Source organism: Gallus gallus, chromosome 19 (genome assembly GCF_016699485.2).
Source record: "Gallus gallus isolate bGalGal1 chromosome 19, bGalGal1.mat.broiler.GRCg7b, whole genome shotgun sequence".
NCBI lineage: Eukaryota > Metazoa > Chordata > Aves > Galliformes > Phasianidae > Gallus > Gallus gallus.
This window is the reverse complement of record NC_052550.1, coordinates 3,068,720-3,082,811: the sequence shown is the minus strand read 5'-3', so window position 1 is coordinate 3,082,811 and position 14,092 is coordinate 3,068,720. Positions and strand designations below refer to the sequence as shown.

General features: G+C 46.2%; 1 protein-coding gene across 9 annotated transcripts in view; it reads right to left on the bottom strand.

Moving 5' to 3' along the window:
• Window positions 1–14,092, bottom strand: part of GATSL2 (GATS protein like 2) — an 89,933-nt gene that overhangs the window by 34,873 nt on the left and 40,968 nt on the right. For all 9 annotated transcript variants that reach the window (XM_025141933.3, XM_015295702.4, XM_046902314.1 and 6 more), the window contains one exon: window positions 1,868–1,938. In XM_025141933.3, the coding sequence (XP_024997701.1) occupies window positions 1,868–1,938 (71 nt within the window). The remainder of the gene's footprint in view (window positions 1–1,867; window positions 1,939–14,092) is intronic.

Below are 14,092 nucleotides of genomic sequence, written 5' to 3'. Positions count from 1 at the left end.
CAGCCAAGGTAACAAAGTCAGATGGGTCCAAGCAGAGAGGACAGCAACACTGTCTGCTTCCCAAAGATAACCCAGGGCAGCAGCAGGACATGAGGCTCCACAAGGACGTGGCTCTGGCTGGCCCCAGGATTTGCTCTAAGCACAACCACTACACACAGAGCAACAGAACCTCACTGCTGATGAGCAAACTGCTGCTGGAGCTTACCTTTGTTTCGAGACAGAATCATTTCCAGAGAGATAAATAACAGCACGGACTGGTAATGGCAGAGGCTGTGCAGGGCTGCTGGCCATCCAGACTTGTCACCAGTGACTGAATTGAGGAATCTACTTTGTATTAACTGGGAAAAGCAACTCTGCCACACAGTGCAGTACTTAGGAAAAAGAAAAACAAACAACCTTCCTCCTCCTTCGGTGACTTCTGTTATTATCAAGCTCTTAGAGGAACGCTTTGCGTCCTGTTATAATGGGGAAACCAAATTTGAATTGATCTCCCCCAGCTGTCACCCGTAATAGCAAAGCCAATACTATCAATAACAGCCATAAAAGGTTTGTGTATATGCCACCTGAACAAGCACAACAAGAGAGATTCAGGCAGCAGGATCGTAACTCACCCCTCTTTTGGGAACAAAGTCAGGACATATGACTTCCAAGCAAACCCTACAACTCCCAACTCACAGCAGTAGGACTTCCAAGCAAACCCTACTACTCCCAGCTCACAGCAATAGCTGTAAAGATCCATTCACCGACTGTCAACATAGCGATTATTTTAGGAAAAATGTTCAATCCACCATCATTGTATTCCAAAATGCAGTAATTTATTCTATGTTTATGAGTACTCCTGAAACAGAATAATTCAGCAATGACACTGATTATAAAACTTCAACTCTGTACTAAATAGTTTCTAATTTTCTCCTCAGGATCTGGATATGACAAAACCACTGAATGTTACAGTGTCACAAGCAGCTATTGACAGTTAATTCCTATCCAGGAACGAAATCCTCCTCTTTCATATTTTAATGAATTTTCTCCAACCCGGTAATATGTGTAGACTTTGAATCCCAACCACAGCAAGCAGCCATTGAACACAAATAATCGTAATTGCACACTTCCTCGTTCCACCATCTCAACAATGCTGCTACGAACACAACCTCCCCACACGATAAATGGTATTACAAACTGTTTCCATCCTCAAAGCCAAGCTATTCTTCTCCATCAGCACTTGCCTGACATCGGCACCAAGCACACACCAACCGCCTTCCCTGACACCCAACCAACCAACTGCACCACTGACATGAGTCACGACCTTCACCATGGTCCACAGATCATGACCTTCATCCCATGGCAACGATGGCACGTTGAGTTGGGGAGAGGTGGGTGAGAACAGGGAGAAGTCACAGCTTTCAGTGATGAACCAAAGAAGCTGATTCACAACTCCACAGCGCTGCGATGGCGTGGGGATGATGCAAAGTGCTCATCATCAAGAGCTCCTTATAAAGGTAGATTGGAGGAACGGGTTGGAGACGTGAGATGTGGTGTGCTTGTAGAGGTTTGGGCACAAAACAGAATTTTAACACGAGAATAACAGATGGCTTTGCTTTTTCAAATATCTTTAGGCTGCTCATTGAGATTTGCGTGTGTTCTTCTCTTGGCATTAAAATACATTCATATTCTGTGTGCGAGACACCTTGTACAGCACAGCAGCACAGACAGCGTGCTTAAGTGATCAAAGCACCTTTCATAGCTGTACCACCGGCACTGACAAACAGCCCTGTTTTACAAACACTTTGCCTTACAATCTCAGCAAGAAATGACATTTTCCTCCTCCAGCCCCAAGCTGGATGCTGAAGAGGCACACGCTGGCACTCACCTAGGAAGCCCTCTTCATCCACAATGATGGTGTAGTCCTCGGGGGTTTCCGTGAGGCTGAAGAACTTGCACCTGGCAAAGGCAAACAGCAGAATGTGATTAGGTACCGAGGTGAGCAAAGCTTGGTCTTCCATCTAAAACAGGGGTCACGTCCCACCCCAGGCAGAGCTGGGGGAAGAGCCAGGGGCTGGCTGCACAGAGCAGCCCAAGGCATTCACAGACACAGATTTTATTCCTGGCTCAGCTGTTCACGCTGCGTGACCCACATTCCCTGCTGCCTGCCTATGCACAACGGAGCTGGTAAAACACTTATTATTTTTATGATTTAGTTATTAGTTACTTTTCTTAATCACCACATCCCTTAAGGCGTTCCGTCACAGCCCAGGAGCTGCTGTGTTGCACCAAAAGGCTTTCTGCTCACCGCCTGCTCGCTCCAACGCCTCCAAAAGCCTCCCCATGGGCCACACGTGCACCTTCCCTGTGTGTCCCCAAAGCCTCCTGACACATTGAGGTTTGGAGGCAGATCTCTCAGCCAAATCACCTTGGTTCCCAATGTTGGTTCCTGTCCCTTCCTTCAGAGGGAAGCCTCTGTTCTTAGGGGAGCTCAAGGTGAAGAGAAAAATGGCAGCAAGCCACTGAGCACAAGAGCATAGAATCATAGCATCATTAAGGTCGGAAAAGACCTCTAAGATAACCTTGCCCAACCATCCACCTACCACTACTGCTGCCCATTAACCACGTCCCTCAGTGCCTCATCTCCATGGCTCTTGAACACCTCCAGGGACGGTGACCTCACCACCTCCCTGGGCAGCTGTGCCACTGCATCACCACTCTCTTGGAGAAGTTTTTCCTAATATCCAACCTGAGACAAAGGCACAATGCCTCAATACCCTGCTGCCCCTGCTCTGTGCTCATCTTCTAACACCCAGTCCATACGCATCACGGCCTCTCCATCTCCTTCAGTGCTGCGCACAATGTCACCCCTACCACCAGATACAAAGCAAATGTGACATGAGATTCTTCCACTGCAGACACGAATAAAAAAAGCCTCAGCCTTAAGGTTTAACATCACAGACAGCTGAAGGATTTTTTTTCCTGACATGCACCAAAGTACGCACAGCAACGTCTGCCTGAAAAAAAGACATCCCCTCCAAAAACAAGAGGGAGAGAAATGAGGTGGCTGCCACCCTCTCTATCACCTCAATGGGGAAACCAGGAGAAACAACACACAGCTCCATCAGTGACCTGCATGCAGCCCGCAGGGTGCCACGTAAATGGACGCACTGCACAACCTGCCTTTACAGACTCATCCTGCTTCCTTACAAGCATCCGTCACGACAATCAAGCATGACATCCTCCCTCCTAGCACAGATGTATCACTATAAAATACAGCAGCGGCCCCACCACAGCAGAAACCACAACTTAATTATTTTGTGTCATTGGTAATAGCTACTATGACAGCCACATTTACTAACTCAACTTGCTCCAGGAATGGTGCCAAGAGAAGCAGAAAGCAGTGGTAGCCCTTTTTTTTTTTTTTTTTCATTCTTACTGCTTAACTGCACGAGGATGTAACCTGTGATGGGGGATCTGGTCAAAGGGACTCCTGGGATTCTGCTCCAGGTGGCTCCCCAGGGAGATCAGCAGTGATTATTTAGGGGGTGAATTCCCTGGACACATTGCTGAAATGAAATTATTTGCAATACCTGCCTGTCTAGCCACGTGCTGACCAAGAGAAAGCCAGGAAGAAACGTTAATACTGAAAAACAAAACGAACCCTTGAAATCCCCAAACTACCTTTCTCTGATCTGCAATGATATTTATAGAGCAATTCTGTTCCAGAATGGCAATACATGTCTGTGTGCACACATAAACCCAGCAGAGAAAGTATTAGCATTGACAGATGCCATTTTCTTAGCACACATCTAAAAATGATGGTATTTAAGGGATATGTACAGATGAAATCCTGTAATTGCTGGCTCAGAAAGTGTGTCAAAACCTCACATCTTCATACACCAGCACCAAGCCTGATCCCCACCTCACAGCAATGCTGCAAAAGGTCAGCAGCGCACAGCCCTCTAAATTTAAAAGCAAAGCCTTTCCAGCAGCCCACAAAAGACCAGCAGTCCTTGGGGTATACATTCGCTTTGTTCAAACCAATCGGGCATTATTTTCTTCCCCAGGGAAAAGCTAAAAATGAAACTGCAAACACCGTGTGATAAAATACGGCACAGAAAGTTATCATTGCATGCAACCAAAGCCTACATCCTCACCCTAAAACCCTGTGCCCCAGCATAGGCCAAGTAAAGACCTGTGCCCGCTGCCTCAAAGCATCAGTTCCAGAAGGAACCCAATACTGCATTTCTCTCTTGTGCCATACTACGTGCTCCTCTCCCATTCAAACTCTTCCAACCATCTCTTTCCTCTTACACCAGCTCTAGAAAAGCTGAACGCCAACAGCATCTCTTACTCTCACACCAAAGGCAAGAAAGGAAAGGAAATGCCCTTTAATCACGTTGAGACATCAGGCAAACAGTACTTCTCTAAGTACGTGTGGAAGGCATATATGTAAAGAAGAAAATATTTTTAGTTCCCTAATAGCCAAACCCCAGATAGATCCTTCTGGATTTCTGCCTTCTTCATGTTTCAGCACATTTGCATTTCAGTACTGTTGCTGACTTCGACTGCCTGACAACATATGTCTTTTTCTGGCAACGCAGCAAATGTAGACCAATCTATTATTAGATTAGATCTTTGAAACTGCAGTGCTTACACTGTGTATGGAAGCAATACCCGAGCTTGCACAGAGCAGGAAAGCATGTGTAGGATGCAGCAACAGCATCATTCCCGTTTGCAAACAGCACATAAGTCTCAGTGGGAGAAGCAAGCAAGCAGGGAAGTGTGCCAGTGAAGTGGGCACCAGGAGCAAATCCTGGAGGTGTTTGCTCCTCAGGCCTCCCCTGAGCACCAGGAGCCCATATGATGTCCCCACTTTGGGGTCCCACACCAAGCATGTCTGTGGGAACACCACCATGGGAACAGTCCACCTGAGATGGTGGACCACAAGACAGAGTCTCATTGTGGTTGGGAAAGAGCACCAAGTCCAACCATCAGCTCACCCCCACCATGCCAGTGACCCTCAGTGCCACATCCCTACAGCTCCTGAACACCTCCATGGACGGTGACCCCACCACCTCCCTGGGCAGCTGTGCCAACCAATGCATCATCACTCTTTGGAGAAGAAATTTCTCCTAATACCCAACCTGAATATCCCCCAGTGCAACCGGAGGCCATCACCTCTCATCCTACTGCTGTTACGTGGGAGCAGAGACCGACCCCCAGTCACCACCACCTCCTTTCAGGCAGTTGTAGAGAGTGATGAAGTCTGAGCAAATATGGAAAAAACATCATTTGTTGGGTTTTACTCAGGGCTGTCTTCTCATTTTAGGTGAGAAGGGATTTATATGCTTCACTCTGTACATTATCATGGTAATATACATCCTTAGTGCAGAAAGACAGCCTGATGCTAATCACTTCATTCCTGGTGATCTTCACTTTTGTGCAGTTCGATAAATAACGACAAGAGGTGGATTCCAGTACAGCATATTGTGAAACCTACTTAGGAAAGCAGTAAATGGCACTTGTGCTGTTAATACGTTTTGACATATTTCTGTAATACTTTAAGTGCTTTACACCATCTAATTACTAGACTATGCAGTCAGACAGCGCTGGAAACTTCAAGCAGTTCGTATGAGCTGCCTAACAAACATAGGAAACACAAAAGATGTCACAGCACAGCCAGATATGGTCAAAGGACAGCGGTCACATTCCTTGCAGCCATTAGTTGTGCTCAGCCCTGCGATGCAGACATTAGCAAACACAACCAGGGGCCGCCTGCAGGGTCCCCATGATAGCAGAGTTTGGGTCGCTGCAGAAAGTTAATCATTTTCAAAAGCAACACAGAGCAAAACTAACAGATTTGTGGCCAAGGAAAGCAAGTGTTCATGAACAGACATAAATTCTAGGAAACCCTACAGCCTGTGCTGTGCCAGGACTTTCAGCACAATAACCATGACCATCTTGTGTAATTCCTAATAATAGCAATGACAGGTTAAGCTACAGATTGCATTGCTTGCAATTAAAAAGGGGTTCTTTGGTTAACCCACCTCCTTGAGACTTTTGTGTAGCTGGAGAAGTTATCCAAAGCCTTTGTTTAGGTGTTAAGACAACTGGGAACATAATAATTAAAAAAAATGATCTGCATCACTGAAGGAATGGATCAAGGGCAGATACAGAAAGGATGCCCTGAAATGCAGAAAGCAGGAAAGGAAACAGAAGGGGAAAAAAGATGTGGATGCGCTCAAAAAGATACTGATCCTAAGTACAGACACATGCAGAAAGTGCCAGCTGGGTGTTCAGGGTACCTGCCTTCCTTAACCCATTATCAAACCATGGTTCTGATCTTCATCAGAACAGTTCCATGTGGTCTGGACCACAAGAGCCTACACAAATCAAATAACTGCTGCAAATGACAGAGGGGCAGTAGCTTGGAACAATATCCACTGGTAATTATGGTACGATTTCCACTTTTCTGGAGCCAGGCTTGGTCACTGCAGACTTCCCAAGCTGTGGATTTAACGAAGCTATAATATTCGAGTTATCTCACAACATAACCACAGCAGGCATTTCTTTGGTTCTATAAGCACACATTGGCATTTATTTGGTAGGACTAGTGAGGTCTAAGTCACGGTACTCTCACCAGTCAAAGCACAAAGTTTGCAGTATTGCTTTCTAAAGCTGTTTCTTGGGAAATAAATTTTCCCCCCATTTGTCATGACAGCATTTTTTTTTTTAAATACATGCAACTTGGCTGGCTTATTTTTCAATAGGCTTCCACTGTCGTATTTAGATACATTCTGTGAGTAAATCTGCTTTAACTCAGCTTAAGTGCAGAAATAAACTCTTGCCAAATGCAGCGAGAAAAGCAACTACACCGAAGTAGTAGTAAGAGAAAGTGAAGAAATGAAGATGTGTCATGTGCTGGGACAGACTGGGAAGCTCTGCTTGGTGAAAGGAACTATATGAAGGAGATGAGGTGTGAGTCCACTCAAGCGCAGCTCTCTCCTTAAACCACTCTGCCCAAAGGATGCGGGCAGTGTTGGGTTCCCAACCCAACGCAGATGCCAATAGAAAGAAGCCTGTAGCGCTTAGTACTGCAAGAAATAGAAATGCAATTTAAGACTATGCAAGTGTTACTGTGCTCATCTGTTACTTGTCCGACGAGGGCACTAAATACAGCATTTTCTTCTTGAACTTAAGAACAATACACAAGCCAGTGACTTCAGGTGCACACATATTAAAGTTAAGACTTCTCCAACACCCGAGGCTCATCCCAGGCATGGATCTGCAGAGTAATTTACTGACCTGATGTAATTACAAGTTATTCTTAGTGCAGATTTTTCTTCCTGGGTCATAAATTATTTCAAATGAGCTCTGCTGTGCAGTTTTTACTTCAAATGTCACCGCTCACCATCTATATTAGCACACGGGGCAGCATGAAAAGCCTGGATTCGAACCTTGTTGCTCTGGCTGATGCTCAGATGATGCAAGTGCCAGATGCTTGGCAGAAATCCCTCCTTCCACATGCTGAGAAAGTCACCCAGTCACCTCCAAGTGGCTCATTTGCTCTTTGGGACTCCAGTCTGCAAAGCACCATGAAAGCTCCCTCTGTGAATCACTGAACCACAGAATGGGTTGGGTCGGAAGGGACCTTAAAGATCACTGAGCTCCAACCCCCTGCCATGGGCTGGCTGCTCCCCACCAGATCAGGCTGCACAGGGCCCCATCCAATCTGGCCTTGGGCACCTCCAGGGATGGGGCTGCAAAGCACAGGGGCAGGAGCCTGCAGCAGGACTGCAGCCATGCTCCACCTCACTTTGTGCAACTACAGGCTTAACTCTTCAGGTTTTACTGTTCTTACTGGGTGTTTATAGGCACTGAACAGTGGTGCTCATAGGATTTGGTGGATACGATGTGTCTGAAAGCCTGTTTGGTGCTCACAGAGGAAGCAGGTCTTAGCCTGAAACCTATTAGAGTTTAACCATCAACTAGAGCAACATCATTTCAATCTTCCTGAAGTAAAAAAAAGATGATAATAATGTAAAACGGGATTACCTCACCTCTCACTTCTCATTCATCATTTTCTTTTCTTCTCTCCCATCTCACTTCCCAGAAACGTGCAACAGGAATTGAGGGACTAAGTTCTGGATGAGTCATAACTAGGAAGTCACCTTCCTATCGTTTCAAGTAGAAACACCTCCTTTGGTTTTAAAAGGTAATGAAAGAAATCGTGCCAGCAACAAAGCATCTCATGGAAGACGCTACTTCATTTTGACATAACTGAGCCTCTCAAATAATAGAATGGCTTATGTTGGAAGGGACCTCCATTGAGCTCCAACCCCCTGCTGTAAGCAGGGCTTGCAAGCACTGGATCACTAAATCTTAAGGAATCATAAAGAATCTTCACTGCTTAATGCCTCCTGCTTGGGAAATGTTCATTCATCTCTGTGCAACGGATGACGCAGGAAGAAGAAACCAGCAGTCCTGGCTCAGAGCTGCAGACAGGAACAAGACCTTCCACTAATCTCAGAGGTTCAAAAAAGGTATTAGAGCAAAAAAGAGGCGTTTCTCCGTGCTCTAACCACAGGGGACAGAAATCAGGACAGAACGACCAGGTTGTTCACACAGCAATTCCGAGGCCAAATCCATCACCTTACCAGTGGGCATGAACACCAGCACACCTCCTTGAAGGGCACCAGAGCCATCAAGTCAGTAAGAGGTGCTCCCCCTCGCTCCCAATGATCTGTTTTCTCACAATATGGACATTGGACAGCTTTGAGTCTCATGAGTCTCATGTAGCTGGGTAACTGGCTACAGCCATGGCCACCACAGCTTCAGCAGGCTGCCAGATCTGTGGCCTACAGTGTGCGCTTGGGCCTACTGTGCATGTGGTGCTGAGCCCTGGGCACAGGGCACAACTCCTGAGGGCCTGGTGAGGAGAGAGGAGTCCTTATCTCACATTTCCCAAGCAACAAAGCATGCAAAGACAGCAGATTTTCCCTTCTGAGCGCTGAAAACATGGCTAGGAAAGCTGCTGTCCTCCAGCCATCGCTGCAGATTGATGTGGATCATGCTGCAGAACCTCAGCCTGAAAAGCGAACTTTCAGGGAGACACAAATTCATAATTCTGGAGGGAAAACATCAACATAAAATCAAGAACTGCAGCAATAAGCTCTCAGTGTTCACAGAAATAGAACCAAAAAAGCCCAGGACTTATTAACATGGTTTTCTGATTTAAGAGGAAGCCACAGAAATGTGCTTTTTGTCTGTGCAATTCACTGAACACAACCCAGCTCGTGGTTTGCCCTAAACTCTCTTCCCAACCCTTCTGAGTTTCATCAAACCCAACACTGGCTTCATTCAATACAAAACGGGCAAAGGGGAAGAGCAGAGGGCATTTCTCTTCATGGAAATCTGCCTTTAATGCTGTTATCTGAAGGAACAGCAGTGCAGTGTCTGTGCATCACACAAAACCCCCATTAGGACCATCTCACTCTGCCCATCGTGGGCTCCGGGCACTTTCCTGTAGCTCTGTTTCCTAAAAATTTATGAGGAACAACTAGGAGAAGGGATTATGACCCTCACAGCACAAACAGCAGTGTCACAGCCCTCACACCCGAGAGACACAAGAGCAGCTGATAGCAGAACTATTCAGAAGATAAAGCAGCCCTTCAGTAACGTGCCACTCCTGCCAGCTACGTGAGTCCAGGCACAAAGCAGGCTGCAGTCACTACGGCAGCTCCTGCTTGAGCAGTACCAACCTCCTGGCTCACCAGGGCTGTCCCAAAGCTGCAGGCACACTGCCCTGAGCCTACGCAGCAGCAGGGGATGCTCTGTTCCCAGAGGCAAGCCTATAAATTACACCAGAAATGCTGCTTTTTAAAAACAGCACCCCCACCACAACCAAAAAGCATCATCAGCAATAAAAACAGAACTCAAAACACCCATCAGTGATGTTGGCTCCAGGGGCTCTAACCTAACACCTTGCTTCTATGGGCTGGGCCAGGACTCGGTTTCCATTTGCAAAGCAGGTCTGTGAGCATCCCTGTTGAGAAGTCTGGAGACATAAAGCCAAAGCAAAGCTCATCATCCTCTCATTTAGTGTGCTAACGGGAATTAAATGAGCACCTCAGGCATCGCTTCGCTGATATTTTATTGTCCTTTCTCCAGCTTTATTTTTTGAACAAGCATCTGAAATAAAGCAATAGAGCAGCAGTTTGAATCCTCCAACTTTCAAAAATCATAACATTATTTGCAGAGTTAAAAACTACGACCTGAAGTGCAGCGCAGTGCTTCTTGTACTAACTTCCTAGGAAGATGGCACTTCTTATCCGAGTGCTTTAATTTGTTCCTTCATTCTCCCCCAGTGCATCTTAACCAATATTGTTTACAGTTGTATCACTGTTAATGACAGGGAAGTCGTTTTTCAAAGCTCCACAGAGAGTCAACAAACGTTGACATCGAGATGGGAAGGTCTCTTTGTTTTGGGACAGAATGCTGCAATGAGATCTTGGAAGGGAAGCTGGAGCATTAAATGGAAAGGAAGCTCCATTTGTGTGCATTGGAAAAGGATTCATTTATTATCTAACAATTAACCAATTGATCCAGACACACCTTTTCCTCTTCTCTCTCTGCTGTTCCAGCCTGCCAGCACTGTTAACAGCCCAATTTATCTACACAGGAGATGCACAAGCTCTTCTTTCCACTGGAAACAGTCCCTCATTTATTTAAGCAGAAGAGAAGTAGGCTTTAAAAGCTCTTCCTTTACAGCAGCAACAGTATCCCCAGGTCAGCCCTTCATTATCAGAGCTGAACTTGCTTTCAGCCCAACCAAGAGAGGTGGAGCGCAACAAAGAGTCCTCAATAACCACAGAAATATCTTCTACACATCAGCAACTGAGTTGAGAAACGCCTTGCAGATGTGGGTGTGGGACCGAAGGTTTGCAGTTGAAAACAAGGCATGATTTAATGTACAACAAAGGCTTGTGAATACATCTCACTGATTGGATCCAGAAGGATTATCCTACGAGGACAATGCAAACACTGAGAACCAACAAAAACTGAGCCCCGTTCCCCTTCCAAACCAGGCACTGCACATCAGTACTGCCCAGACTGGGTCTCCTGTATGTTACTCCTCCAATGCCCCCTGCTGCAGAATATTGACTTTGAAATCCTACCAGCAATAAAACAGAACCGACTTTTTGTAAGCGGAGTGCTACTGCACATCCAAACCCAAATATCTAGGGTATGGAGCAGCAATCATCGTGTTCAGCCAAAACCCGGCCATTATTGTGTGGGCTACACTGAAAAACAGACTGCAGAGCATGTGCTTTTTATTTCAAAGATAGGAGAAACCCGGGCTCGACTCAACAGGGGCAAGAGGTTCTAACAGTGCTGCTCCAAGACACAAAGGAGGGACGAAGCAACAGCAAAGCCACCGCGGACTGGAATTGATGAACTTGTTTCCCTGCAGGAACCATAAATACAGTTTTCCCAGCATGGGACATAATAGTTCTCCCACAAATTACTAAAATATATTTCCAGGGCTCAATATAGAAAGCGAGATGCACAAGAAATGTTTGCAGCTTCGATGCAGGCAGTAATTGAGAACATGTGTGGCAGGGGGATTGGAGGGGGAGGAGAGCAAGCCGGGCTCCATCCGAACAGAGCTGCAGGAGGAACGCATTACAGACCTCATCATTTTCAAAGAGCTTCCATTCGTGAGCGGGTCCCGAACCCCACACTATAACCCCATCCACAGGGGAACACTGTCTGTGTCTGCACATCAAGCCCAAATTCAATGCACATCAATGATTTAAGAGCCATCGCTGAGCATGAACAAAAAAACCACCCACAAGCATAGGGGTAAAATGTACTCCAAGAATTCTTTTTTTTTATTATTTTTTATTTTTTTCCTAAATAAAGCAGTATTGACAACCCACGAGGTTTCAGCTTTGGAAATGTCAGCCAGTATTATTTTTAAAAACGTTCTTCCAAAATGGTTTTTTTCTATATTGGCCCCTTCAGGCTGCCAAGGAAGAACCTGCGGAACGGTGAGCCAGCACCACAACTCTCCCCAGGCCTACCAGACCCAAGAAAAACATGAGTAACTACTGAGTCATTATTCAGCATGACGTGGGCTTGGGATGAATCCTGCTCTATCCGAAGGCTGCCCCTTACCAACCCCGAACCAAGAGCCAGAGTCCTGGGAGAGGTGAAGCCCACTGACACTACAGTGTTTGGGTCGGAAACATGGCCAGATTTCTGCTATCCTGGGGACACCCCTAGGGAGCATTAATCCAAGTGATAGGAAAACATGCATTAGGAGTATTGTTTTTTATTAAGGCTGTCCAGCTTGAAATAGGAGATGAGAAAACAGGGTTCTAAAACTCGGTTTGCACCCAGAGATCTTGTAATGCCTGCTGACTGTAGCAGGTGAAATGCAAAGTCAATACATGGAAATTAATGCATACTGGGGGAAAATAATTTTAATTCTGTGTGAAGAATGACAGGCTCTAAATGAGCAATTACCACTCAGGAAAGAGATTTTGGAGACCCTATGGGCTGTTCTCCAAATGGTTCAGTGTCTTTCAGAGGCCAAGAGCACACCGGTAACCAGGCAGGGAGCAAAGAAGATCTCATTACCCCAGTGCACAAACCCAGCTGCCAAGTACTCCACGACCCAGCCATCCCAAGGCTGCCAAATGGGATGGAATAGAATTGGAAGAAGCACACAGAAGGGACCCAAGGGTGATCCAAGGTGTGGAAAACTGAACAGATGAGGGCGATCCAGCTGCAAGAAGCAATGGTGCGGCGTGGGATTACAGGAGATGTTTAATGGCCAAGGTGATTAAAGAAGAATTATTCACTGTCTCACAATATGCAGAGTGGGACCCGTGCCCTCCCTGCCTTTGGGCATGGATCCTACAATGGTTCTTCACGCAGAGATGCCACCTTGGGAGCAGTCTGTCATTCCTCTATCAGGATGGTGAGGAGAGAACTGCCAGCACTGAGCAGTTAAATTCCTCTGCTGTTAAGTTTCTGCTGCAGATAAATCCCAGCCCTCAGCCCAGAGACAGCCACAACATCCAACTTCTGATTCCCAAATGCTGGCTTTCGACCCCATATACTTCAGGATGGGTAAAAGAGCAGCCAAACACCAGGTGAAGCCTATTATCCAGACGGGTCCTCTTCTGGCATAGCTCTCAAGGTTACTAAACTCATGCAAAGTTAAGTGAGATGAACTGCACTGAGGAAGATGGATAGGACAGAAGTATCAGGAGGAAAGCTGGCATTTTAGTAATGGTTCTGAGCTTTCAGCTACCAGAGATGGGTACGAGCTGTCATCTCAGTCAAGTTAAAAAGCTTCTAAATGGCAGCAGCCTGCAAGTTTGAAAGGGGCCTTTAAAGTCTATGTGAACAAATACAACACATTTGGTGTGTGGGGAAAACCCTTCCACAAGCAGACGTAGGAAGGAGTTTGAGTAGTTCTAAGTAAGAGCCTGAGGGCACAGACAACATCTTTCCATTTCCAATTGTTTTGCACTGGATAGGAATTCTGGAAGCGAAAGGAAATGCTGCGCCGCAGGCACAGATGTGCCCATGCCCTAACTCTTTGCTTTAAAACATAGATGAATCAAGTGCAGAACCACGTTAAACACCACTTCGAATCACCACTTCAGTTTGTGCTTTACTGCATTGTCCGTTCCCTGCTTCCCCATGGAGAGGGAGAGGAAGAGGAAAGGGGAGCTGCTTTAATAACCGGCACGGACCATCAATATGTTCTCTGCAAACAGGTAAGCAAAGACTGCAAAACAGACTGGGCCTGATGAAACCCAGCAGGCTGGAATCTTGTGTGTCCCGTCCTCACCGCGTGCTGTGTGGTGTGAGTGTTAAAATAGATGTTAAAAAGTGAAAGCGGCAAAATAGCAGCTGTCAAAGATTTGCAGGAAATGACAACTGTGAGATCCCTAGATGGGGTGAAAAACAACCAAACAACCTACACAGCCTTCCTCTTTTAAGGGCTTGGGGAGGGATAAGCGCTCTCAGAGGAATACAAGGCTGGAGTGTCAAAAGACACCTCCGAAATGTGAGGTTGTAATGAGGA